This window comes from Somniosus microcephalus, chromosome 3 (genome assembly GCF_052327205.1).
Source record: "Somniosus microcephalus isolate GS21.2 chromosome 3, FLI_Smic_1.0, whole genome shotgun sequence".
Lineage (NCBI taxonomy): Eukaryota > Metazoa > Chordata > Chondrichthyes > Squaliformes > Somniosidae > Somniosus > Somniosus microcephalus.
The window spans coordinates 185,474,971-185,502,379 of NC_140989.1; the positions used below are offsets into that span (position 1 = coordinate 185,474,971).

The 27,409-nt window shown below is 48.0% G+C and overlaps 1 protein-coding gene across 1 annotated transcript in view; it reads right to left on the reverse strand.

Moving 5' to 3' along the window:
- LOC147121625 (uncharacterized) overlaps positions 1 to 27,409 on the reverse strand; it is a 273,615-nt gene that overhangs the window by 70,678 nt on the left and 175,528 nt on the right. Inside the window, 3 exon segments of the mRNA XM_085982020.1 lie at positions 1,938 to 2,047; positions 5,467 to 5,578; positions 26,474 to 26,626. Coding sequence (XP_085838146.1) covers positions 1,938 to 2,047; positions 5,467 to 5,578; positions 26,474 to 26,626 — 375 coding nt within the window.

Here is a 27,409-nt window from a genome sequence, read left to right on the forward strand (position 1 = left end):
TAAATGACACCCTGCACCACAGGGAAGCCTGCAATCCTCTCAAAGCCGCGTGCTTACTCCACCTGCTGCTCTCTGACCGGAGAGAAGGAAACGTATTCAGCTCTCTTTGAATAGAGAGCCTCAGTTACCTCCCTTATGCAACAGTGCATGGCAAACTGGGAGATGTTGTAAATATCTCCTGCTCCAGCCTGGAAGGAGCCAGATGCATAAAAGTTCATGGTCAATGTGACCTTCACAGCCACTGGCAAAGCAGTCCTTGCCCTGCTCTGAGATTGCAGTTGTGGCAGATTTCAGTCCTTAGTGAAGCAAGTGGCCTGTGCAGAAGCCTTGAAGTCAGCACAAAGTCTTTCAGCTCCTACCACACCACTCCCTGTAGACTTTGACAACTTGAAATAACTCTAGAAACCACCAAACACTTCTACAAACTCAGCAAGACCCAGTAGAAATCAATCAGCAACTAACCTGTAAGTAGGTGATGATTCCTTTAAATAGCACTGGTGGGGGATCTTTCCTGCTGCTGAATGTGTGTTTAGCTGATTAAGAGAGGGCGACGCTGGCATCAATTCAGTGTTGCATGCTGATTGACATCACGATCTGCCTACTCTGCATACTAACGTCGCACGCCCTGCTGTGCCCGCATGAACGAGCTGCCCAAGATGGCGTCCAGCGCAGCCCGCACCAGAAATGTGCACGTGTACCGCGGATGCCATTTTGGACCTGCCCCGGCTGCAAGCTTCGGTTGCGTCCCCTGGCCTATCGCCGGATGATATGTCCGACAGGCTCAGGGTGACATTTTTGCAGCTGCAGCGGTGCAAGTTAAAGGGCAGGTGTCGGTTTTGGCCGACTGCCAGCACCTTCCCCCTTCCCCTTTTATCTTCGGGGTGCCGGCCGCGATCGCTCAGCCCAGCAATCCTCTTGACTGCTGAGCTGTTTTCCCGGCTCCCCGCTGGTCCGGCAGGGCCCCAGTGCGCGCAGCGCTAGGCCCCTCCCCTTTAATCAGGGGAGGGAGGCCTGCAATGATGCGGTGCTACGTGCCGACGTGTGTGGCGCAGTTGCACATAAATTCAGTGGTAGCAAGCAGGAGGTGAGTCGCTACCACCGAATTTATGGCGCAGGGGCGCTAGCTTTTTTGGGGTGCTAAAAGTAGCGTCCCGGCGAAGTTAGCGCCCCAAAGGGGGTCCCACCGACTTTCTCCCCCCTTGTATTTATAAGAGTTGGTGTATCTGTTTAAACATTAAATGTGGATTAATCTTACTGATGCCAATCCAATCTCTTTTTTTCTAATATGTTCAATATCTCAGTGATATGCACCTTCATGTATAACCCTTATTTGCATATGAAGACAGGAGGGTCATTGGTCAAACATGGCATTTCATTAATCTGACACTGAGTGCAGCCCCTCCATAAACCCATCTATTCCCACCTCCGTGTGCCAGTCTTTAAACTGGGCTTGATAAATTCAACAGCCACTCTCAAGGACAACATTTTACTCTCTCCTTTGTACTCCACAGTTGGCCGACTACAACTGTCAGCATCTACACTGATTGCCAGGCAACTTAGGTGAGTTTGACATGAGAAATCAGCATTAATGCAACTGCATTATGACTGGTCAGTTTTCTGCCTTTCCTACTATCAAATTTATGTTTTACAAATTTGAATGCACAGAAATACCTGCCAGCCATCATTTCGCTTGGCAGTCATTCAGATCTAGAAAAAACTTATTACTAAAAAGAGCAAAGTACACCCTTTAAAAAATTGGCAATTTCCCCCAACCCACCCACAATAAACAATACCTCATTGTTCACAACAGCAACTTAGACAGCATATACATTACAAACACTGTTCTTAGTAACAAATTTATTTCAATTCTTATGTTTCAGACTGTATAACGCTATTCACGGGCAGTGCAGCTTTAGTGATTTGATATTTTCAGTTACCTGTAGTTTAGCAGCGTTACTCTGGGACCTGGACATTAACACGTGCTCTGTTGTTTGCAACTGCATGCAGGAATTATCCTGGGAACTACCTGAATTGGAAGACTGAACACCTAAAAAATTAGAGGAGGTTATTAATATCTTTCAATGCAATTTCTGTGCACACATCAAGAATTTAATGTTTGGACAGCTGAGTATCTAAGTGAATTTGACAAATGTAGATATGTACAATAATCTGCAATTACCAACCCACTGGTGCTTCGCACCAAGCGGTAGCATGCTGCACCATCGAGTGGGAGGAGCTGACTTCTCCCTTCCATTCCCTGACCTCAGCTGGGCCATCTGGGGGATGTGTTGAGTGAAGAGTTAGGGTGCCGCCTGATGGTGATGGTCCAGCCAGCAGCTTCAGAGCCTGACGCCAATTTTTGAACTAAATCTCACCCATAGATCCAGGAGGGTGAATGTGAAGCTAGGCACAGTTTAATCTCATCATGCTGACCAAGCAGGTGCAAAATAGACTCCCTCATCTCCAAAATAAAAAAAAAATAAACTCAGAGATCTGCCCCCCTTGTCCTGCAGCTACCCTACCAGAAGCAGGCCATGGCTCTCCACCCAACAACCTTGCTACCTCATGGAGCACCTGTCTCACCCCCTTCTCCTGCTCTACTAGAAAGAGGGAAGAGTTCTTGAATCTCTGGTGAGTCATCATTGCTGCCAGTAAGTACATGGATTGTGCCAGTGGCCGATGTACAGGCACCCAGCTACTCCACACAGTTCCCTGCCAAAACCGGAGAGGAACACCCTCTCCCATTCCTAGCCCACGACCCCTACTGAATGCTTTAAACACGAAGCGCTCGACCTTTGAGATCCTGCCAGCTGACTCAGCATTGAAGCAAACAGCTGATCTGTCAGTCTGGGGAAAGGAGGACCTCAACATTAAAGTCAGGCCCCGCAGCATGCTGCAAGCAAGAAGTGCTGAACTGCCAAAGTCCCATCAGTAGATTCAGCGTTGAAGCAAACAGCTGGGAAATAAAAGGCACTAACCTCCAACTTAGAGCTGTCTCCTGATACCAGCCCAGACCTGGCAGTAACTACTGCAAACAAGCAGCACTCAAATGTCAAAGTCCAGCTGGCAGATTCAGCACTGAAGGAAACAGCTGATCTGCTAGTCAGGGAAGGCACAGGGAACTTGCAGAGAGGATCACTGGTTGCTGCAGGGTTACACGTGGTGGACCTGAAGCCTGACTATCTCCCCAAGTTGGAAACCAATGTACAAGTTAGAGGAGCTGCAGAGTCCATCCTCAGCAGCATCTTTTCCTCCTAGGTCAATCTCTCAAATTTCAAGAACCTGTGACTGCAGCCTTCTTCTGAAGACCACCAGCTAGGGCTCTCTCGGAACTCCCTGCTCCATGGGATGACCAAGGGCATGGGCTCATCATGCCTGACAGTGCATTAACAGCCTCCAGAAGGAAGCAGGATGCATGACCTCACTGCATGGATAATTACAAACAGACTTGACTGAGGTGACGACATCCAGAACCTTCAATCCTCCCAAATGCAAACACTCCATAGGTAGCTGAAGTATGAAAGTGTTTCAACCCACACAGCAAACAACATGCACAGACCCCCAGCTGAAAATAGCCCCAAATGACTACAACACTCTACTCGCAGAATTATGAAAGAGAAATGAGAACCTCTCAACATGGTTAAAAGCATGCAAATAGAATCCATGAATTTCATGATGCAAACAGCTAGGCAGAACACCACATTAATGAGCTTGAGATCGTGTCCACAAAAGTGAAGCAGACATAACAAACTTGACTGCTCAGATAATCTGTATGATCGAGGTCGGGAAATGCCCATTAAAAATAGACAACCTTAACAACAGGGGGGCTATGCAACAATATCTGCATCTTTGAAATTCCCATGGGTCATGACCTAGAACTAGACCATTAAGGCGAACATAACACTGTACAGGATCATAGAACCCCTGTCCCCATGTACTTGGACCTGAATCACCCAATAGACTTTGCGATCTGGGTACACAAATTTCAGACCAAAGAGACCATAATGGCCAAAGGCAGAGCTAAGGGAGAACAAAAGCTTCAGGTGGCTGAACATTGATATTTTTAAGCCTTTCCCTGGGCTTTGAAACAGGTTTTTGAAGAGGTTAAACTCATCCTTTGGAATAAAGATATTGTATACAGAATAACTCAAAATATTGATGACTATACTCGAACCCCCTTCACCATGCCAGAGTCAGCCAAGGACTTGATGTAGAACAAGGGTATCCCTTTCCAAATTCCCCATGAGGATCCAGCTCCTTGTGCCCCCTCAACATGGCAGTGCCAGCCAGTCAGACAGAGGATGAAGTGTGCCTAGACATCTATTGTGAAGCCCATAGGAAATCCCACCGCAGGCCAACCAAAGACAATTTCACCTTGCTAAGGTCACCCCACAGACAGTGATATTGCTCGGTCACCCAAACGATCAGGTAACCAACCAAGACCCCATGCATCTGCCAAAGACATTCTTTGGACAGTGTAAAGGCCCCACCATCATCACCGGGGAAATTCTAGACAGCTGCAGGTACAAGGGAGGAGTAAGGGAATGGGGAGAGCATGAAGAAGGTGTAGGCCGCTCAGAAATCCAGTGACAAAGTAGCTAGCGTTCAAGCCTAGCAGCAGCCTGTCAATAGTGGAGTGGATGAAATATGAGAGGATTGGTGAAAATAGGCAAGATAAGGGCTCCTCTGTCCAAACACCCTCAATAGGGCAGTGAACATGACCTGTATCTTCATTTTGAGCCCCATTTAAATTCCAAGACCAGCAACTCAAATTCCACCAAAGCAAGACAAGAGATTAAATTTAATACACCGACTCATTTTTGGACCAGTACCATTATAAATGACCACGAAGGCTATCATTAAAATCCAACTGGTCCACTAATGTCCTTCAGGGAAGGGAACCTGTTGCCGCAGTCTGGCCTACATGTGATTCTAGTCTGGTTGACTCTTAATGCTCATCCTCTTCTCAGGGTAACTAGAGGTGGGCAATCTTGTCAGCATTGCCCACATCCCGAGAACAATTTTTTTTAAAGCACAAGTCAGCAAATTCAGAAGAGGCAAGGAAAAAAATAAAGACATTAATGCGGAACATGATGGTTCCTGAGCTGTAGGTATCACAAAAATGTCAAGCCAAGGAAAGCAGTCGTTCAAGATGTATGAGCTTAAATAGGTGTTTCAACATTTTATTCAATATATCTTTTGGGAGAAGCAGAAATTTGCAGAACTCAGTGTTCACAAAAACAACCTGAGCAAGGGATTTTAAACTGGGCTAAATTCCATAAAAAACATGACACAGGGAGTAGATAAAAAAAATCACCAGACATGATTACAGGTCTATGCAGTAACTACAAATATTTCTGTGTTTATCTGCAGCTCAGTCATCTAACAATCAACAACAAACATTTCTAAAACGCAGTTACATTACAATTAAGCTCACTTTGCTTGGAATTAAACCAGAATTCTTACCCCTTGCATGGCCGGCAGAATTTGCTCTTTGGAACACACTTAGATTTAAGCTTGGTGTAGGTGACTTTCCCTCATGTCCCCTTTGACGATTTGAAGTGGATCGCTGAATACTCTAAAACAGATGAACGTAACCTGATTTAAAGTGGAAGTGCATTTCGTGATAAAGACTTTCTATACTGCGGTTATCTTCATTTTTCTCTCTGTCCTTTGTACTGTTTCGATACAAATTTTTTTCTTCCTTTCTCCACATTATGCAACCGTACCCAGCTAAGAAAGCGAGCAGTTACCTCTTCCCTGGAGTCTATTATGACTGCTTTTGAGCCAGCTGCCAGGAGGGCAACCCAGCCTCACTCACTCTCAGATTTTCCCTCCATTTCTATAAGAATGTGCCTCACCTTCACTTAGCACTTCCTCCAATGGCCTACTCCTGCTCCTATTTCTTATGTTCTTACAGTAATCAAGATCAGAAATTTGTTGGGCAGTTAAACATGGGAATGAACTTGTGTTCTACCACTCCGTATTGAAATACCAGATGGTAGCACCACCTCAGCCCAACAATATCCTTACATGCCCTTTTTTTATGTATCTATGTAATGACCCTAAAATTATTCGGCCATCCTGCTGTAAATATCAGTAGGACTCCGGTGGAGCAGCTGTAAACTCAGTTGTGACTTGAATACTCCAATTCCCAACCTTAAGTGTGAGTATCCAAGATGTGGGGGCAGGGCCAAGACCATTGACATGAAGGGGGTAATGACTCCCTAATGCGGGGTTTCCTGATGCCTGGCCCACAGTCTGGACCTGGTGCAGCACTGGCACAGGTATGCCTGGTGAGACCAGGTGTACCTTGTCGAAACCAGTAGAAGAGAGGCTCACTTGGGTTAGGGTCAGGTGGAATATTTTTTCTTTAAAACTCTTAATGTAGTCCCCCCTATGTCAGGGGGCCAGGATCAACAGCTTTCTGGGAGAAGAGAGGTGACCTGTCACCCGCCAGGCTGGTAAGTTTCTGCTGATGTTACAGCAATTGTGCTCCCAAACTGCTGAAGGTTCACTCTTCAAAGCCCTTCTTCTGACCCTACAAACTATGGCCTAGAAATTGGGTCGCATAGCGCACGTTTTCCATTTCTAGGCTTATATGTATAAATATATTACAAACCTTACATCTGCATGCACATCCTGTTGTCACATTTTTGTGTCATCTTTCCATTATAAATTCCAATGTCCACATTTATAATAGAAAACATCTATGAAAACTTGTAACTGATTGCATAATCTGGCCACTCAAAATGCTTTCTGAATTTTTTTGTTCAGGTGCAATTTTTTCCTTAGTAACTAAAATTTCTCATGTCCAAAATAAGGGATTAACCAAAATAATAAAAAAATAAAAAATTACATTTCATAATAACATGATTTAATTTTTCCTGCATTAAAGTTTCTACCTGAAGGCCTCAGCCATTGCCAAAAGCCTGCGGACTTGGAGTTGAAATGTGTCCCCAGAAATGTGATGCTGTGAGCTAAATTTAGATTACTCAGTCTGAGCATGTGCAATGTACCAGGGTGCATCAGTACCAGTCAGCTATACGGAGGCATATTTGTTTAAATTTTTCTTCTAACAGTTTCTGCTCAAATGTTTTTCAAAATTATTTGAAGAAATGCTAAAGAACAAATTTCAAAAGCTTTACTGAGGTAAAATTCATATTGAGTATTCTTTTAAACAGAGGCTTTGTGTATGTGAGAGTGAGAAAAAATGAGAATGATCTAATGACACCTGTTGTAGCTTTTGCTTTGTATTCTATAAACCTTAGAAAATGAAAGAGAGAGACTGGGTTAGAGAGAGGGGTGAGAGAGGGGGAAGGGAGAAAGAATCATTCTTTCTTCATGTAATGTTACTTAAATTTTCAAAAAAATTTATGCTGGCTAATTACCACACCTGTGTTCTGTGGAAAGAAAAGAGCAATGGATGTTATTTATATGGATTTCCAGAAGGCATTTAATAAATTCCCTCATAAGCGACTGTTAAGTAAGGTAGAAGCCCATGGAACTGAGGGAAAATTAATGACCTGGTTAGGAATTTGGCTGAGTGGCAGGAGACAGAGAGTAGGGATAATGGGCAGGCACTCTAATTGGCAGGACGCAACTAGTGGTGTCCCGCAGGGATCTCTGTTGGAGTCTCAACTATTCACCGTATTTATTAATGACTGAGATGATGGCATAGAAAGTCATATATCCAAATTTGCCGATGGCACAAAGATAGGCGGCATTGTAGGCAGTGTAGATGAAAGTATAAAATTACAAAGGGATATCGACAGATTAAGTGAATGGGCAAAACTGTGGCAAATGGATTTCACTGTAGACAAATGCAAAATCACTTTGGACCTAAATAGGATAGAAGAGGGTATTTTCTAAATGGTGAAAAGCTAAAAACAGTGGAGGTCCAGGTACATAGATCATTAAAATGTCATGAACACATACAGAAAATAATTAAAAAGGCTAATGGAATGCTGACCTTTATATCTAGAGGACTAGAGTACAAGGGGGTAGAAGTTATGCTGCAGCTATACAAAACCCTGGTTAGACCACACCTGGAGTATTGTGAGCAGCTCTGGGCACCACACCTTAGGAAGGATATATTGGCCTTGGAGAGAGTGCAGCGTAGGTTTACCAGAATGATACCCGGACTCCAAGGGTTAAGTTACAAGGAAAGATTACACAAATTAGGGTTGTATTTCCTAGAATTTAGAAGGTTAAGGGGTGATCTGATCGAAGTTTTCGAGATATTAAGGGGAACAGATATGGTAGATAGAGAGAAACTACTTCTGCTGGTTGGGGAGTCTAGAACTAGGGGGCATAGTCTAAAATTAGAACCAGACCTTTCAGGGGTGAAATTAGGAAACACTTCTACACACAAAGGGTGGTAGAAGTTTGGAACTCTCTTCCACAAATGGCAATTGATGCTAGATCAATTGTTAATTTTAAATCGTAGATTGATAGCTTTTTGTTAACTAACGGTATTAAGGGGTATGGGCCAAAGGCGGGTAAAGGGAGTTAGGTTGCAAATCAGCCATGATCTCATTGAATGGCGGAACAGGCTCAAGGGGCTCAATGGTCTACTGCTGTTCCTATGTTCCTATGTTTTTATGTTCAATGCTAATGCCTTACACCTCTGAGACAGAGATTCTAATTTCTATGACATATGAAAGAGAGAAAGATGGAAATAGAGAGAAAGACAGACAGGCAGTTTCTTTCATCATTCTAATTTGATTTTTTTTTAAGTTGTATTTTGAAAGAAAGCAAAGTCTTTGAGGGAAACAGATGGGAAGGTAGCGTAGGAAGTGGAGGGTAGAGAGTAAGGGAGCTTCGGGCCTCTTCCCATCTAACTTTGGGGGAATGAGTAGGAGTGGATGGAGGGTTAAGGGTGAGGTGAGTGACATTTGAACAAAGGAGAGGGGAGGATAAAGGAGTTGAGCAGATAGGGGAAGAGGTGGGGTAGTAATGGGAGTGAGGGTGTGGTAGGAAGGGGATGGGGTAATGGGAAGGGAAAAGTATAGAGGACGTGACAGGAAAGGGTGATGGAACCATGCATGATTGGGGGAGGAGATGAGAATGGGGCCGCTGAGGGCTAAATTTCCCTGCAAGCCCTAACCTAACTGAAGCCTACAGCCATTTGTGGCTCTTTTTCCCTGTCACATCATGCCATGCCACCCTCCAACTCCCACCCAAAAGGAAAGAAGAAAAGAAAAGATGGAGACAGAAGCAAAAAGATGAGTTAAGAGGAGAGAAGCAAAAGCGAAGAAAAAGAGTCAGAAGCAAAAGAGGAGAGAGAGGGAAACAGTAACTACATGATAGACACAAGTGAGAGAGTGCCCCAATTTTAACCTAATCTTTATGGCAGGAATGACGTGGGTTCTGGTCTGACACTTGTTTCATACCCCATTCAATTTTACTCTCCATACAAGTCACTGTTCCCACTGGACGAATTAGGTTAAACTCAGGGTACCATGTGCGATGCAATGCGAGATCAACTAGTAATATATTAAAAATCTAATTTCTGCGTGTACTTCTACGTCAACTTTTCCCCATTATAAATTCCTATGTCCACAGTTGTAATGGAAACTGCCTAAGTAAACATGTCACACTGCACTGTTCTGACAAAAGGTCACCGACCTGAAACGTTAACTCTGTTTCTCTCTCCACAGATGCTGCCTGACCTGCTGAGTATTTCCAGCATTTTCTGTTTTTAATGTCACACTGTAATTACACCCTCCTACCAGTCGTGGCCTCTAACATGTCACTTTTGCAACTCCCTGCCCCTCAGCCTGCACTGCAGAGAAACTCCTAAACTATAACCAACTATGCTTCTTTGTAGGTTTTGTCAGTTAACTATGAACAATAAAATAAACTCAAAAGCCTAGAAATTGGGTATAGCCCCGCTTGAGGCGCTAGAACTGGCGGTGCGCAAAGTTTATAGCCAGACGAAACTTATCGCTGCCTGGCGAGATATTGGGTTGCATCGCCCCCAAAGGGGATTGAGGCGCGAATTCAGCCGTTGCACGGTGCTCCTAAGGCGCAAAAGTTCAGGCGCTACTCAATATCGACGCGGGCGGGCGCAGCGCAGGTGATCTCAATTACGGGAAACCATGAGACTTCCAGGTGCCGGCCGACTCTTAAAGGGGTGGGTCAGTCAGCCTGAGCTGCCACACCCAACACCCTGTAGGCCTCAGAATCGGCGCTCGCCCTTCTCTGGCATTAGAAACTTGTTGAGCATGGAGAAGGTTAGACAGAGAGCAGAGCGCTTCAGCACTGAGACTCTGGACCAGTTGGTGGCTGCAGTTGAGCGCCGTCGAGATGTCCTGTATCCGGACAATGGCAAGAGGCCGAATCAGAAGGCTTACCGACGATCTTGGAGGGAGGTTGCTGTGAGGGTCAACTCCAGCAGCATGGCGACCAGGACCCCTGTTCAGTGCAGGAAGAAATTCAACGACCTCACACGGATCGTTAGGGTGAGTGATGGTTTAGCAAACCTCTGATTCCCTCCATCTGCAGCTGACTTCGGGCACCCTGTTGCCATGATGCCCCAATGGCCATCTGTCAGCAAGCACCCATGGCCCTTTCTGGGCACACACATGGACAGCTGTCTCAAGGCCTCATGTAAGGGCTCTTGCACCATGGGGGGCATGCGATGATGTCTCAAGGCCTCATGTAAGGGCTCTTTCACCATGGGGGGCATGCGATGATGTCTCAAGGCCTCATGTAAGGGCTCTTTCACCATGGGGGGCATGCGATGATGTCTCAAGGCCTCATGTAAGGGCTCTTTCACCATGGGGGGCATGCGATGATCTCTCAAGGCCTCATGTAACACAACTTCCCCTTCTTTCCTCTCCAGGCCAAGCTGGCGGCCAGGCGAAGGGACCACTTTCAAACCGGTGGCGGGCCTCCACAAGTGGTCCCTCTCACGGATCCGGAGGAGAGAGTGCACCAGATTCTTGGAGGACGTCTGTCTGGTCCTGTGACCACTGCATCTGCCGACCCCATTTCCAACAGCGAGGGTAAGACTCTCACCTTTTTCACCTGTTGCCTTCCACTTGGTCCCCCCGCCAGCATGCTTCCTCAGTGTGCAGCCATGTCAGAGCCTTGCCGCAATCTGGCATGCCTTTCCGCAAACCTGTCCTTTTGCTAAAGCCACTCTTCCACCTCCCTGCTTTCAGATGAATCAGCACCAACTCGGGCTCAACGCACTGAAGCTGCCAGTGCCAGTGCCAGCGGAGGCGAGGAGCAGGAGGAATCCGGACCAGCCGTTGCAGAATCCGGGGAGCGGACACATCTACAGACTGGGGATAGTAGTCCCCTGGGGGGGGAGGGGGGGTGGGCTCTGAGGATGAACCAGTTGCCAGAACAAGAGGCATGCAGCAACGCAAGGGGGATAGGCAAGTTTGGCCACCGTCTCCCCGGAGGGCAAGGCAGGTAGTTATGACTGCTGCTCAGAGTGCAGAGGAGGCGCGTCGCCTGGGTGAAATGAGCAAACAGGCCCGGCTCAGACACACGGAGCTGATGGCTGCAGTGGAGAAGATGCTTCAGTCAATAGATACATTGGCTAAGAGTATGTTGGACTTCGGGGCAACAATGGACAGGACTCTCCAGGGCTTCGGGGCAACAATGGACAGGTCTATCCAGGGCTTCGGGGCAAAAATGGACAGGTCTATCCAGGGCTTCGGGGCAAAAATGGACAGGTCTATCCAGGGCTTCGGGCCAACAATGGAGAGGACTATCCAGGGCTTCGGGCCAACAATGGAGAGGACTGTCCAGGGCTTTGAGGCCGCTATGGAAAGGACTGTTCAGGGCTTCGGACAATCCCTGGAAAGGTCTGTCCAGGGCTTGTCCGAGGCAGTGGAGCGGTCGGCACCTGCCTTGTCCTAAGTAATGGAAAGAACTGTCCAGGGCTTCTCCGAAGCACTGGCACCTGGCACACAGGTCCTCACTGTTGCCACGCAGTCACTTGCTGGCCTCGTCCACACCCAGATTGAGGCAACGTGATCTCTCACTGCAGCCACCCTCTCTGCATCAGTTAGGATCACCCCGGGCCCTTCCAGTCCCATACAAGGCCAGGAATCAGTGGAGCATGCGATTGTGGCGGATGAGCCGAGCCGGTCCCCTCAGATAGCCAGTGTGTCGTCCGACCATGGTGCAGGTGTCCTCTCTCGGCAGGAGACCATTGCACATGCCAGCGCTGGGACGTCTGCAGTGCAGCTGCCACCACCTGCAGGGCACACTGCTTCCAGCCACGGTCACATCAAGCATCCTGCGTCCGCACCCTCCAAGCCCAGAGGTCGGCCAGGCCGTCCCTCAGGGGCTTCTGCACTTCCACACAGTCAGCAGGCGTCCCCCAGCCTTGAGCCCGCCACTGGGGTCCAATTACGTAGGAGCAGCAGGGAGGGAAGGGGCCGGCCGCGAAAGAGAAGTCGTTCTCCCTCAAGGGGCCAGTTGTAGAGGGAGGTGCTGAGATGTTTCTTTGTCCAAATTCAAGGACACCCTCACCTGTTGTAATATTTGCAGAAGTTTTGTTGAGTTTTGCGGCTTTGCCGAAGAGTTCACAGTTATTTTGTTAGTTATGGTTTCTGTTGACATGACGCTGTTTTGCTGTAATGAAAGACTTTTGTGACAATAAACAGAAGTTTCAATGTGGCATGGTGCACGTGACTACTTTCAGTGATGCTGGCATTCAGAGGCCGTCAAACATCCAAAGTGCGCAGGAGTTAAGACTCTCATCATTCCGCCAGAGGGGTCTCGAAACGAGTCCTGATGAGCCTCTGACGTATGGCCCTTCCACTTTCAGGAGCCCTTCCATCTTCCTCCTCCTCCTCCTCCGCCTGCTCTTCCTCCTCCTCCTCCTCCGCCTGCTCTTCCTCCTCCTCCTCCTCCTCCTCCTCCGCCTGCTCTTCCTCCTCCTCCTCCTCCTCCACCTGCTCTTCGTCCTCCTCCCCCTCCTCCTCCTCCTCCTCCGCCTGCTCTTCCTCCTCCTCCTCCTCCTCCACCTGCTCTTCGTCCTCCTCCCCCTCCTCCTCCTCCTCCTCCACCTGCTCTTCCTCCTCCTCCTCCTCCTCTGCCTGCCCTTCCTCCTCCTCCTCCTCCTCCTCCGCCTGCTCTGCTGGTCGTTGAGGGACAGCTGGAATTGGCTGGGTACGTCGAATCGCCAAGTTGTGGAGCATGCAGCAGACGATGGCGATGTGTCCCACTTGCTTCGGCGAGTACTGCAGGGATCCCCCTGAATGTTCCAGACATCGGAAACGCTTTTTGAGAACACCAATAGTGTGCTGTTCACTGTGCCTGGTCGCCTGATGGCCGCTGTTGATCAGCTCTTCTGCTGGGGTGTCGGCCACATGGAGTGTTGTCATCAGCCATGGGCAGAGAGGATAGCCCTTGTCCCCAGTAAGCCAGCCTCGTGTTCGAGCCAGCCCCTCAAAAAGGTAACAAACTGAGGTCAACCGCAGGATAAAGGCATCGTGGCTGCACCCTGGGAAATGCGCGTTGACTGTCATGATGATTTGGCGGTGGTCACAGACCAGCTGCACGTTGAGGGAGTGGAACCCCTTGCAGTTGCGGAAGTCCTAAGGATGCTGGCATGGCGCCCTCAAAGCCACGTGTGTGCTGTCAGTCACCCCCTGCACCATGGGGAAGTCCGCAATAGAAGCGATACCCTGCGCGCGCTCCGCCTGCTTGTGCAGGGTCAGAGGGAAGGTGATGAATTGACGCCTTCGCCTATAAAGGGCATCTGTAACTTGCCGGATGCAACAGTGGACTGCAACCTGAGCGATAGTCACAATGTCCCCAATGGCTGACTGAAAGGATCCGTTGGCATAAAAATTGAGGCCATCAGTCAGTTTAGCGATCACGGACAGAGAGGTCCTGCACCGTTCACGCGGCTGTAGATCCTCAGCAAGCAGGTGGCACAGATCAGTAACAATGTCCCTCCCGAATCGGAGCCTTCGCAAACACTGCTCCTACGACATGTCAAGGCTTGACACCTGCTGCCTAAAGACCCTCGCAGCATACCGTCGGATTGGCCGACCTCCATTGCCCCTCCTCCTTCTGGCCAATCCCGGCCATCTCTCCCGCCGTCTCTCTGCCCCTTCACAGTGTTCGGCCATGAGGCCGTCGCCCTCCAAAGCAGCTCCCATTCCGATGCCAGTTGGTCAAAAGGCTGTTAGGTGTAGTGCTCCAACTGCTCCGGACAGGTTTGAAGGTCCCAAGTACTGTAATGCTAAATTCCCAAAACTCTGCTCCACAGTAGCTCGCCAACTCTCTCCAGCAACGATCGCAATGAGCAGGCCAAGTGGCTGAAGCTTCTGCACTAGAGCTGTCCCCTTTAAATAGCGCCCCCCTACTCTGAGAAGGGCCTGCTAGCGCTCCCTCGAACTGTCACTAATAGCGCTAGGCGTTAAGGCTCCGGGCGCCACCCAATATGCGCTCAGGCGCTCCTAAAAGGCGTTGCACACTGAAATGACGTCATGATCTGCTTGCGCTCGCGGGCGCGCGCAAACACTTAGCGCAGGCGTTAAATGTATAGTCAATATGCGAGTTGTCGCTATCTTCATAGCGACCGCCCCAACATAGGGTATCGCCCCAATTCTAGGTCTCTTTAGGCGCTCAACGCCGGCACTACCAACCGAATTTCTAGGCCAAAGTATTATATGAAAATAAGGACAGAATATATGACTTTAATATAGGGGACTGAATTACGTTTGTGTGCCCTGCTCCATTTATGCCCTGTCCTCCAATCTCACGTCACCCGAATACAACACTTGGGCCTAGAAATTCGGTGTGTAGCGCCAGCAGTTAGCGCCTAAAGAGGGCAGTCAGTGGCTGTAGCGCCACTGGCCACGCCTCCCGCGATATTTATCGGGGGCACTAATGGCGGCGTTAGCCTGTAGCGCTGCGCCGCCACCGATGACATCATCGGTGTGTGCAGCGCCCTGCTACCGCCCCGATCGCCATATTTGTTTGCGTCCGCCTCTGCTACTCTGGCCGCAAATCGCGCCCGGTTCACGGGGCCTACCTGTGGCGGGAGTGGCGCAAATTAAGGTGGAGGTGCGGGGCAGCCATTTTTTTCGGCGGCTACCTGCCAGCACCTCCGTCCCCGGCCTCCTGATCTCCCCCCGTGGCAGTGCCCGCTGTTTTCCGAGAGCCCGGCACTTCTCCTCGGTGCCGGGCTCTTTTGCCGGCACTCGCGATCGGAGAGCGTGCTGCAGCAGGCCCCTCCCCCTTAAGAATGGGAGGAAGGCCTGCAGCGTGTGGTGCTGCGGCACGTTGCACTGCGATATTCAGTTTTAGCGCCCTAAGAGGGACGCGGAGCGCCTCGAGCAGCGCCCCGTGTCCCTCTTGGGGTGCACAAGATGAATTTCCGGCAGGCGCAAGCGGCTCCATGCGCAGCGCAAATTCCGGCACCCAGGCGAGCTTGGCGCCCCGTTTGGGCCTCTACCGAATTTCTAGGCCCTGGTCTTGACTCCCCCTGCGCCATGCCACGAGAGATTATGGGCCTGAAAATCTGGGGACCGCGATCTTGACAATTCTGTCGAGTAGGCAGGATCAGTGGGAGGGCACCTCATATGCATAGGAATGACAGACACCAGTTGCACCACAGGCACATCTTGGGCTCCTGCCATTCTCAAACTTCTGGAAACTCCAGCACCCACCTGCTGTTCTAGGGGAGGGACCTACATGTCATGCCCCAGAGATACCTTTTCACTGGTAAGGAAGCAAAACCAAATTTTCTTTAAAAAAAAGTTGCCCTCATCTTTGAAGGTCCAGGTCACTGCCTTGGCCTGGACCCATCGGTGGGGCCCATGTGCATTCTTCTGAAGGCCAGTACACTTCATCTCATTTGGTTCACTAGCCTCCAAACATACCGGCCTAGAAATTGGGTTCTGGTCTTGCCAGGGCTGTAGCGCCAGAAAGTTTGCGCCAGCGGTAATGCGGCAGCGCGCGACGAAAATTCGGGTGCGCCGGGCCCAGACGGCGGCGGGCGCTAAAACCCTCCTTTAGCGCCTCAAAACTGGCGTGAACTTGGGTTTCCCGGCGCTAATCCCCTGCTGCGGCACCCGATGCGGTGCGGCAGGCGGGGGAACTGCAGGCCTCCTCCTCCTGTTAAGGAGGAGCTGCCTGCAGCCGACAACTGTCCGGCGGATTGACCCGACATCTGAGCCCGGCACCTCGGGGAAGTGCCGGGCTCGCATGAGACACTGATCAGGGCCGCAGGGGGGGAATGCAGGAGTCCGGGAAGGGAGGTGCGGGCAGGCGGCCGCCGGGAACGCGGCCGGCCGCCGCTCCACCTTTATGCGCCGGCGCACACTGGGGGAAGACTCTGTTGCCAGAGTCTTAGTTGCGCCTGCCACGGGCGAGGCGGGCGCAACTGAATTTCGGCCTGGGGCCGGGTTACCACGGCAACCGGGATGCTGCGCACACCGATGACGTCATCGGTGCCGGCGCAGCGCTACCGGTGCAATGCCGATTTAGGGTCCCAGGGAATTTCTCAACTGGCCATAACTCCGGCGCTAGGCCCTCTAGCGCCTCAAATGCGGCGCTAGACCTACCGAATTTCTAGGCCTCCATGTCCTATATGGGCCAGGAAAGTGTGAGCTCCCAGCATAAGGAGTCCCCAACCACAGGCTAGCTCCTTACATGTGAGTGGCCTTGTATAGGGTAGGTGGAGGCTCTGCCTCTTACAAAGCCAGGCGGGGAAATCTCATTCTAGGTTGCGATCTAGGTAAGCAGAGCCCTAGCCTATTTCCAAGCCTGGACTCCTGCTGGAGTTACAGTCGGTGTCTGCCAGAATAGACAAGGAAATTTGGCTCCTATAAGCTTTGCATACAATGCACACTTTGAACTGAAGATCGCTTCATGCTATTTCCATCACACCTGAGGACAATATACTTAATTTCATTAATCCCAAGTACTTATTTGCATCTCCATAGTAGATGGCACTGTATGGCGCCATGCTCCTTAGCATTATTAGTTTTAGGCTAACTCAATTTATATTTCTTAATGCTAGTATCAGCCTTGACTCAGTGATAGCACTCTCACCTCAGAAGGTTGCGCCTTCAAGCACTACTCCAGAGATGTGAGTACATAATCTAGACTCACATTTCAGTCCCATAGTGATGGAGTACTGCACTGTGAGAGGTGTGGTGTTGCAGATGAGACATTAAATTGAAGCCCCATCTGCCCTCTCATGTGAACGCAAAAGATTCCATGGCACTACTCAAAGAAGAGCAAGTGCTCTGGTCAACATTTATCCTTCAACATCACTAAAACAAATTATCCAGTCATTTATTTCATTGCTGTTTGTAAGACCTTGCTGTGGGATACATTGGATGTAACATTTCCCTATGTTATAACAGTGCCTAAACTTCAAAAGTATTTCATTGACTGTGAAGGACTTTGGGACATCCTACAGTCCTAAAAGGTGCTATATAAACACAAGAGTTAAATTGGATAGCCCCGAAAACAGGCGCGGGGTAATCGCACATCGCTATTAGCATGATTGTGCGTGCAGCCAGTGCTAACCATGCTGTTGATTGGCTGCATGCATCAGTAGGGGGCCCAAGTTCGTAACTTGCTAGCACTACTTAAAAATAGCTTGCACTGCTTAAAGCTAGCCTGCACCTCTTAAATGGGAGGTGCACTGTGGCTGGAGCAGGTGCTGCGAGTCCTTTGTGAACTGAATCTGACCTGGGAAAGACAGAAGAATGGCTGAACATGGGAGAGAGTGGGTGCCAAAGTTTTCCGACGCTGCACTGGAGGTCTTGGTGGAGGAGGTGGAAAGGAGGAGAGACATCCTGTATCCGTAGAGAGCCAGGAGGCCCTCCAGACACACAGTGAAAAGGCCCTGGGAACAGATAGCCATGGAGGTTAATGCCAGGACTGTAGCCCCAAAAATCTAGATGCAGTGCCGCAAGAAGTTTATTGACCTCACACGAGTGGTCATGGTGACTGAATTCATCTTCAAATGCTATATCCTACAAACTGTGCCACTAGCCTCAGCCACTGCTCAATTCACCACACCCCCATCACTCACCTACCAAAAATCTCTATTAAGAACATAAAAAATAGGAGCAGGAGTAGGCCATTCGGCCCTTCAAGCCTGCTCTGCCATTCAATGAGATCATGGTTGATCTTCTGCCTCAACTCCATTCACCGGCCATATCACCATATCCCTTGATGCCCTTACTAGTCAGAAATCTGTCGACTTCTGTTTTGAATATACCCAATGACTGAGCCTCCACAGCCCTCTGGGGTAGAGAATTCCAACCCTCTGTGTGAAGAAATTTCTTCTCAGCTCAGTCCTGAATGGCCTACCCTTTATCCTGAGGCTGTGGCCCCTGGTTCTAGACTCCCCAGCCAAGGGAAACATTCTCCCAGCATCCACCCTATCAAGCCCTGTAATAATTTTGTATACTTCAATGAGATCCCCTCTCATTCTTCTGAATTCAAGAGAATACAGGCCTAGTTTACTCAATCTCTTCTCATACAACAGTCCCGACATCCTAGGAATCAATCCCGTGAACCTTCGTTGCACTCCCTCTATGGCAAGTATATCCTTCCTTAGGTAAGGAGACCGAAATTGTACACAGTACTCCAGGTGTGGTCTCACCAAGGCCCTATATAATTGGAATAAGACTTCTTTACTCCTGTACTCAAATCCTCTTGTAATGAAGGCCAGCATACCATTTGCCTTCCTAATGGCTTGCTGCGTCTGCACATTCACTTTCAGTAACTCATGTACAAGGACACCCAGGTCCCTTTGAGCATCTGCATTCCCCAATCTTTCACCATTTAGGAAATACTCTGTCTTTCTGTTTTTTCTACCAAAGTGGATAACTTCACATTTATCCACATTATATTCCATCTGCCATGTTCTCGATCACTCACTGAGCCTGTCGAGATCCCCTTGAAGCCTCTTCACATCCTCTTCACAATTGACACTGCCACCTAGCTTTGTATCATCAGCAAATTTGGAAATGTTACATTTAGTCCCCTCATCAAATCATTGATATAGATTGTGAATAGCTGGGGCCCAAGCACCGATCTTTGCGGTAGACCACTAGTCACAACCTGCCATCCTGAAAAAGACCCATTTATCTCTACTCTTTGTTTTCTGTCTGTTAACCAATTCTCAATCCATGCTAGTATATTACCCCCAATTCCATGTACCCTAATTTTGTTCACCAACCTCTTGTGTAGGACCTTATCGAAGGCCTTCTGAAAATCCAAATACACCACATCTACCGGTTCCCTTTTGTTTACTCCACTAGTTACATCCTCAAAGAACTCCAATCAGGACTTACTAACATTCATATGCTTCACCTCACCATTACACACTTAGCACTGTTACAAGCCTCACATCCACATTCACAGCTTGCACACACTGCCAGCTATTCAACCATGATAGCCACATCACCCAAACAGATTGGACGACACTCACTGATACACTTCCCTCTATCGTAGGAGAATATGGCACACAACTAGAGGCAGCATGCACTGACTGGAAGGGGACAGGTGTGCCTGCATGTTCTAACCCCCATGGAGGAGACGGTGCTGGCCATTATCAGAACTGCCATTGCTGAGGCCGTGGCCAGCGGTGGGGCTAAATCCATTGAAGGTGATGGTATCCTCATACCTAATCCTCGTTCTCACATCCCACTTCCCCCTCATCCCACAATCTCTTCTGACTTACAAGCTGCAGGTGGTGTAAGCATGCACTTCTTACTTTCCCCTCTCCCCTCACCACAACCTTACCCTTGTGCCTCTTTCCTTTCAGATACCCAAGAACTGTAGCCTGGCCAGGCAGTGGAGGAAGACCAAGAAGGCAGTGATGACGAAGACACACCACCATCACTTGATTTCACACTTGCAGCCACCAGCACAGATACTGATACTGCGTGTAACTTACAGGATACCATACAGGTGAGATCAGCACGCGGTGAGTCACCGGGCATGAGTGGGCTGCAGCCAGGGCAGGGGGCAAGGGTAGCGCAGGTGCCAGTTCACCAGAAGGCGAGGTCACACATGAGTTCTGCTGCAGAGGACTCAGATGAGCACTGCTGGGGTATGCTACAGAAGAATGCTGATGGATCTACACACCAAAATGCTTGGTGCATTGGGAAGCTTGCCAGAAAGCCTGTATTCAATGTCAAGGAGCATAGAGGAGTCCGACACCAACTTGGCACAGAGCTTTGCGCAGAGCTTGGAGCCCATCCTTTCCAGCATAGAATGGGTGGCCAACTCCATCAACACACTTGTGAACCCAACCATGATGCAGCATCTGATGGCCGATGTCTCAGGCTCCATTGCAGAACAAGCAGCTTCCACCAAATGTCTGAGTGCTGCAGTGGAAGCTCAGACTGATGTCATACAAGCTCAACTCAGACTGCTGCCATCATGGCTGTGGATACCAGTGTACAAAGGGGCTTGCAAGGTGCTACAGCAGTCCATCAATCTGTCCTCAAACAGATTACAAGGATTGCTGAGACACTGCCCTGGGGGAGTGTCAGTGGCTCCATGGAGCACGAACCTGCTGTCCTCTCTCACAATGACAGCATTCGTGATCCCATCCCTGTCACTCCACCAGCGCCTTTGTTGTTGCCTGTCAGCCGGCCAGGCCAGACTGCTGCCGCAGTCTCTTTAACTAGAGAGCCTCAATGACCTCCCTTATGCAACAGTGGACTGCAAACTGCGAGATGTTGCTAATATCCCCAGCACCAGCCTGGAGGGAGCCAGACGCATAAAAGTTCATCGCCATGGTCACCTTCACAGCCACTGGCAATGAGGTCCTTGCCCTGTTCTGAGGTTGGAGTTGTGGCAGCAGCAGTTGACAGATTTCAGTGATGACCTCCTTAGTGAAGCGTAGATGTCTTAAACACTGGTCGTCCCTGAAGTTCAGGTCGGGGAATTGCTCCCTGAACACCCCAAATGGATATGGCCTCCTGCTGAGAGCCCTTCTCCCCCTCCGCCTCCTCCCTCTTCCAGCAGCTTGTCCTGCTCTGCATGGCCTCTGTTCATTCTCCCAGTCATGCCTGATTCCAAGAGGAAGGCCTACTACTGCACCCATGTTCGGGAGCAACTAGTTTGTGCAGAAGTCTTGAAGTCAGCAAAACGTACTTCAGCATCTGCCACATCACTCCCTATAGACTTTTGAAACTTGAAACAACTATGGAAAGTACCAAAACCATGTAGAATTGTAGCAACAGCCAGAAGAAATCATCCAGCAACTAACTTGTAAGTAGTTGGTGATCCCTTTAAATAGCGCTGGTGGGAGTCCGTCATGCTGCTTAACGCGTGTTCAGCTGTGCGAGCTTAAGAGAGGGCGTTGGCTGGTGCGTGGAGCTCCAAAATGGCAACGCTGGCATCAAATGTTGACGTCATGATTTGCCTGCTCTGCATACTTCCGGCGGACGTTAGCTGCATGTGCGCTAACGCCTTCACCAAGATGGCGTCCGTCACACTTCGCATCAGAAGTGTGCACGTGCGCCATGGGCGTCATTTTGGATCCCTATAGGCACTCGCTGCGCCCAAAAAAAGGGTGCTACTGAGGCCAATTTGTCGCCCAAGTTCATTCTTTTCTTTCAACTGTGGCAAACAATTATTATAAGAATCTTGCTTCATAATTTCTTTGCCCTTTAAGTTATTTTATAAATCAATCAATCTCATTGTAAACTTAAATCTACTCTCTGCTTAAGATCACTCTACATGGCTGTCTCTCTCTGCCTGTTTGCTCTCCATTCCTCCATGGCTCATTTATTTCTAATCTGTTCTATTGCTTCCATTTATGTACATAAATATTTATCCACTTCGGCCCTCCCTCGCTCCGTCATTCATGGCTCCATATTTGCTTTGGCCGTGCTCTTTTCCCTCCATAGCTCCCTCTGTTCATTTCAGCTCTCTCTCCGCTTCCCTGTGGTTACCTCCTTCTCTCTCTCGCTCTCTGAACTCCTGCATGGTGTCAGGGGTCCCCTGCGGCCATCCCCTCCTCTCAAACAGATATACCGCTTTGGATATTGTTGAGGGAGATGGCTTATCAGGGGAAGGCAGCAGCAACCAACTTCCTGGCACCATGGGTGGTTCTGCTGCACAGGACGGGAGGAAAAAAAGCGGGATTCTATTGTAAGGGGAATAGATAGGCGTTTCTGCGGCCGCAAACGAGACTCCATGATGGTATGTTGCCTCCCTGGTGCAAGGGTCAAGGATGTCTCCGAGCGGCTGCAGGGCATTCTGGAGGGCGAGGGTGAACAGCCAGTTGTCGTGGTGCATATAAGTACCAACGATATAGGTAAAAACCGGGATGAGGTCCTAAAAGCTGAATATAGGGAGTTAGGAGGTAAATTAAAAAACAGGACCTCAAAGGTAGTAATCTCAGGATTACTACCAGTGCCACGTGCTAGTCAGAGTAGAAATAGAAGGATATTTCAGATGAATACGTGGCTAGAGGAATGGTGCAAGGGGGAGGGATTCAAATTCCTGGGACATTGGAACCGGTTCTGGGGGAGGTGGGACCAGTACAAGCTGGACGGTTTGCACCTGGGCAGGACTGGGACCGATGTCCTCGGGGGAATGTTTGCTAGTGCTGTTGGGGAGGGTTTAAACTAAAATGGCAGGGGGTTGGGAACCTGTGCAGGGAGACAGAGGAAAGGGAAGCAAGGATAGAACCAAAAGACAAGGAGAAAAGCAAAAGTGGCAGTCAGAGAAATCAAGGGTATAAATCAAACATGGCCACAGTAAATAATAATTCTAAATGGCCTAAGAGTGTTAAAAAAAACAAGCCTGAAGGCTTTGTGTCTTAATGCGAGGAGTATTCGTAATAAGGTGGATGAATTAGCTGCGCAAATAGATGTAAACAGATATGATATAATTGGGATTACGGAGACATGGCTCCAGGGTGACCAAGGCTGGGAATTCAACATCCAGGGGTATTCAACATTCAGGAAAGACAGGCAAAAAGGAAAAGGCGGTGGGGTAGCATTGCTAGTTAAAGAGGAGATTAACACAATAGTAAGGAAGGATATTAGCTCTGATGATGTGGAATCTGTATGGGTAGAGCTGAGAAATACCATGGGGCAGAAAACGTTAGTGGGAGCTGTATACAGACCCCCAAACATTAATGTTCAGGTTGGGGATGGCATTAAATGGGAAATTAGAGACACGTGCAATAAGGGCACAGCAGTTATCATGGGTGACTTTAATCTACATATAGATTGGGCTAACCAAATTAGTAACAATACTGTGGAGGAGGAATTTCTAGAGTGTATACGGGGTGGTTTCCTGGACCAATATGTCGAGGAACCAACGAGAGATCAGGCCATCTTAGACTGGGTATTATGTAATGAGAAAGGATTAATTAGCAATCTTGTTGTGCGAGGCCCCTTGGGGCAGAGCGATCATAATATGATCGAATTCTTCATTAAGATGGAGAGTGAAGTAGTTGACTCAGAGACTAGGGTCCTGAATTTAAATAAAGGAAACTACGATGGTATGAGATGCGAGTTGGCTAGGATGGATTGGGGAATGTTACTGAAAGGGTTGACGGTGGATAGGCAATGGCAAACATTTAAAGATCGCATGGATGAACTACAGAATTTGTTCATCCCTGTTTGGCATAAAAATAAAACAAAAATGGTGACTCAACCATGGCTAACAAGGGAAATTAGGGATAGCATAAGATCCAAGGAGAGGACATATAAATTGGCCAGAAAAAGCAGCAAACCTGAGGACTGGGAGCAGTTTAGGATTCAGCAAAGGAGGACAAAGGGATTAATTAAAAGGGGGAAAATAGAGTATGAGAGTAAGCTCGCAGGGAACATAAAAACTGACTGTAAAAGCTTCTATAGATATGCAAAGAGAAAAAGATTGGTGAAGTCAAGCGTAGGTCCCTTGCAGTCAGAATCAGGGGAATTTATAATGGGGAACAAAGAAATGGCAGACCAATTAAATATATACTTTGGTTCTGTCTTCACAAAGGAGGACACAAATAAATGTGGACTGATTTAAGGAGGACTCCCAGAAATGTCATGGAATATAGGGTCTAATGAGAGGGAGGAACTGAATGAAATCAGTATTTGTAGGGAAATGGTGTTAGGGAAATTGATGGGATTGAAGGCTGATAAATCCCCAGGGCCTGATAATCTACATCCTAGGGTACTTAAGGAAGTGGCCCTAGAAATAGTAGAGGCATTGCTGGTCATCTTCCAAAATTCTATAGACTCTGGCACAGTTCCCATGGATTGGAGGGTAGCTAATGTTGCCCCACTATTTAAAAAAGGTGGTAGAAAGAAAACAGGGAATAATAGACCAGTAAGCCTGACATCGGCAGTGGGGAAAATGCTAGAGTCCATTATAAAAGATGTAATAGCAGAGCACTTGGAAAACAGTGACAGGATTGGACAAAGTCAACATGGATTTACAAAAGGTAAATTGTGATTGACTAATCTACTGGAATTTTTTGAGGATGTAATTGGTAAAATAGATAAGGGAGAACCGGTGGATGTGGTGTATTTGGACTTTCAGAAGGCTTTTGATAAGGTCCCGCATAAGAGATTAGCGTGCAAAGTTAAAGCACGTGGGATTGGGGGTAAGCTATTGACTTGGATAGAGAACTGGTTGGCAGACAGGAAACAAAGAGTTGGAATAAACGGGTCTTTTTCCGAGTGGCAGGCAGTGACTAGTGGGGTACCGCAGGGATCGGTGCTAGGACCCCAGTTATTCACAATATATATTAATGATGATCTAGACGAGGGAACTGGATATAATATCTCTAAGTTTGCAGACGACACAAAGCTGGGTGGGCGTGTGTGCTGTGAGGACGATGCTGAGAAACTCCAGTATGATTTGGACAGGTTGGGTGATTGGGCAGATGCATGGCAGATGCAGTATAATGTGGATAAATGCGAGGTTATCCACTTTTGTGGCAAAAACATTTAGCAGAATTATTATCTGAAGTGCAATAGATTGGGAAAAGGGGAAGTGCAATGAGACCTGGGTGTCCTTGTGCACCAGTCGCTGAAGGTAAGCATGCAGGTGCAGCAGGCGGTTAAGAAGGCAAATGGTATGTTGGCCTTCATAGCAAGAGGATTCGAGTACAGGAGCAAGGATGTCTTGCTGCAGTTGTACAAGGCCTTGGTGAGACCACATCTTGAGTATTGTATACAGTTTTGGTCGCCTTATCTGAGGAAGGATGTGCTTGCCATGGAGGGAGTGCAGCGAAGATTCACCAGACTGATACCTGGGATGGCAGGAATGACGTATGAAGAGAGATTGGGTCGATTTGGCTTGTATTCACTAGAGTTTAGAAGAATGAGAGGGGATCTCACTGAAACTTATAAAATTCTAACAGGACTAGAAAGACTAGATGCAGGAAGGATGTTCCCGATGGCGGGGGAGCCCAGAACCAGGGGTCACAGTCTAAGGATAACGGGTAAAGCCATTTAGGACTGAGATGAGGAGGAATTTCTTCACCCAAAGAGTGGTGAACCTGTGGAATTCTCCAGCACAGAAGGCCGTTGAGGCCAATTCATTAAATATATTCAAGAAGGAGTTAGATATATTTCTGAAGGCTAAAGGGATCAAGGGATATGAGGAGAAAGCAGGGACAGGGTACTGAATTTGGATGATCAGCCATGATCTCATTAAATGGCAGGCTCGAGGGGCCGAATGGCATACTCCTGCTCCTATCTTCTATATTTCTATGTTTCTATGTCTGTGTGCTTCAGTGCAATTAACTCTGCGCTCCTTCATGTTCAATCATCCATATAAGTCTACTTTTCCAAATTTATATTTATTTCAAATTGCAATCCTTACCTGTATCCCATATTACACTTTGCTTCCATCAACTCCCTCACTCCCCAATGTCTATTACTCACTGCCCATCTCCAAACTATTTATTTCCCCAACTACCCACTGACCCCCAAATACTCATTACCCCCTTAATATGCACTAGCTGCCACACAAATCTCCCTCAGCTGTCTTCTCCCTCAGTACTCAATATTCACCCCTTCAACTATTCATTACGACCATACCCACTATCCTTCCCCAATGCAAACTATTCCCTCCACCATTAATCCCTTTGTCCCAATTGAATTCTTACTACAACATTCCACTTACTCCAATTATTCATTACACCAAATACTCACTATCCACAGTACTCCCTATCCCTTCAACTATTCACTACTCCATGTACCCCTTCTACCCAACTACCCTTAATCCCCAAATCCTCAATATTTTTCTCCCTCAACTACTCACTACCCTCCATATACCTCACTTCCACAGTCCCCATAACTACTCCCACACCACTTCTCAATTCCCAAACACCATTGGCCTCACTTACAATCACCAACAACACACCACGTTCCCTTCTTTATAAAACACAATGGGCAGTAAGTTATCGGAGCGATTGCCCGTCCGTTATAGAAACTGATGAATTTTATTTCCATTGATAAAACTCCCATCTCCTTCTGATAGTACTTACCAACTCAGGGTCAGGTGTTGATCTATCCTGGAAGGGTGTTTTCCGTCCGGTTGGAGTTCCGCTTCTGCTTCTTAAACGGACAGGAGACCTGTCCTGGATTTCTCGCAGTTCTGTTTTCTGGGTTTCAAACGTTTTTGCTACGTTTTCTGCAACCTAAAAGACATGCAAGTGTTTTTGAGGAAACTGCACCCTATGTTCAGTTTTTTAACTGCTCCTTTACAAAATAACATCATAAGTTTTACTTAAGTACAATCCTTCTTAATGTCTATTTCAGATGATTCAGAGGAATATTTTTGTTTAAAGCCAATGTTCGGAGCATAGAACTGCATCACTTAGACTACGTTAGATCAGTCTAGGAGGCCAAAGAGAAAGATCAGAGTGGGAATGGAATAGGAAATTGTAGTGATAAGTCACAGGGAGGCTAACAGCACACTTGTGGATAAAAGAGATGTTTGGTAAAGCAGTCACCCAATCTGTGTTTGGTTTTACAGTGTAGATCAGATGATACAGTATATTCAATTGGAGGAGGTACAGATGGAAGGAATATTTGGGGCCCTGGACGTTTAAGTAAAAGAGACAAACGGACAGGTGCTGCATTTGCTTTGGTTGCATAGAAAAGTACACGTGGAAGGGCAGCTAGAAATAAGTTGTTGGAAAAGTGAACAAGGGCATCACAGAAGGAATGGTTCCCAGAAAGCAGACAGGTTAGTGGATGAAAATATTTGGTTGGTGATGGGAATTGTTACTGAAGGGTTAATCAAATGGGATTGCTATTGATTTCTCTTTATATTAATTTAACTGTGTTTAGTAACTTTCCAACTGAAACTGATCTCACTAGCATTGCGTCCGTTTGATTATGGTAGGTGCAAGTGGGTATGCAGACAGAACGCCATCTTGTAATTTATTTGTCTTTTAATTTCACAGGGACATAAGAGA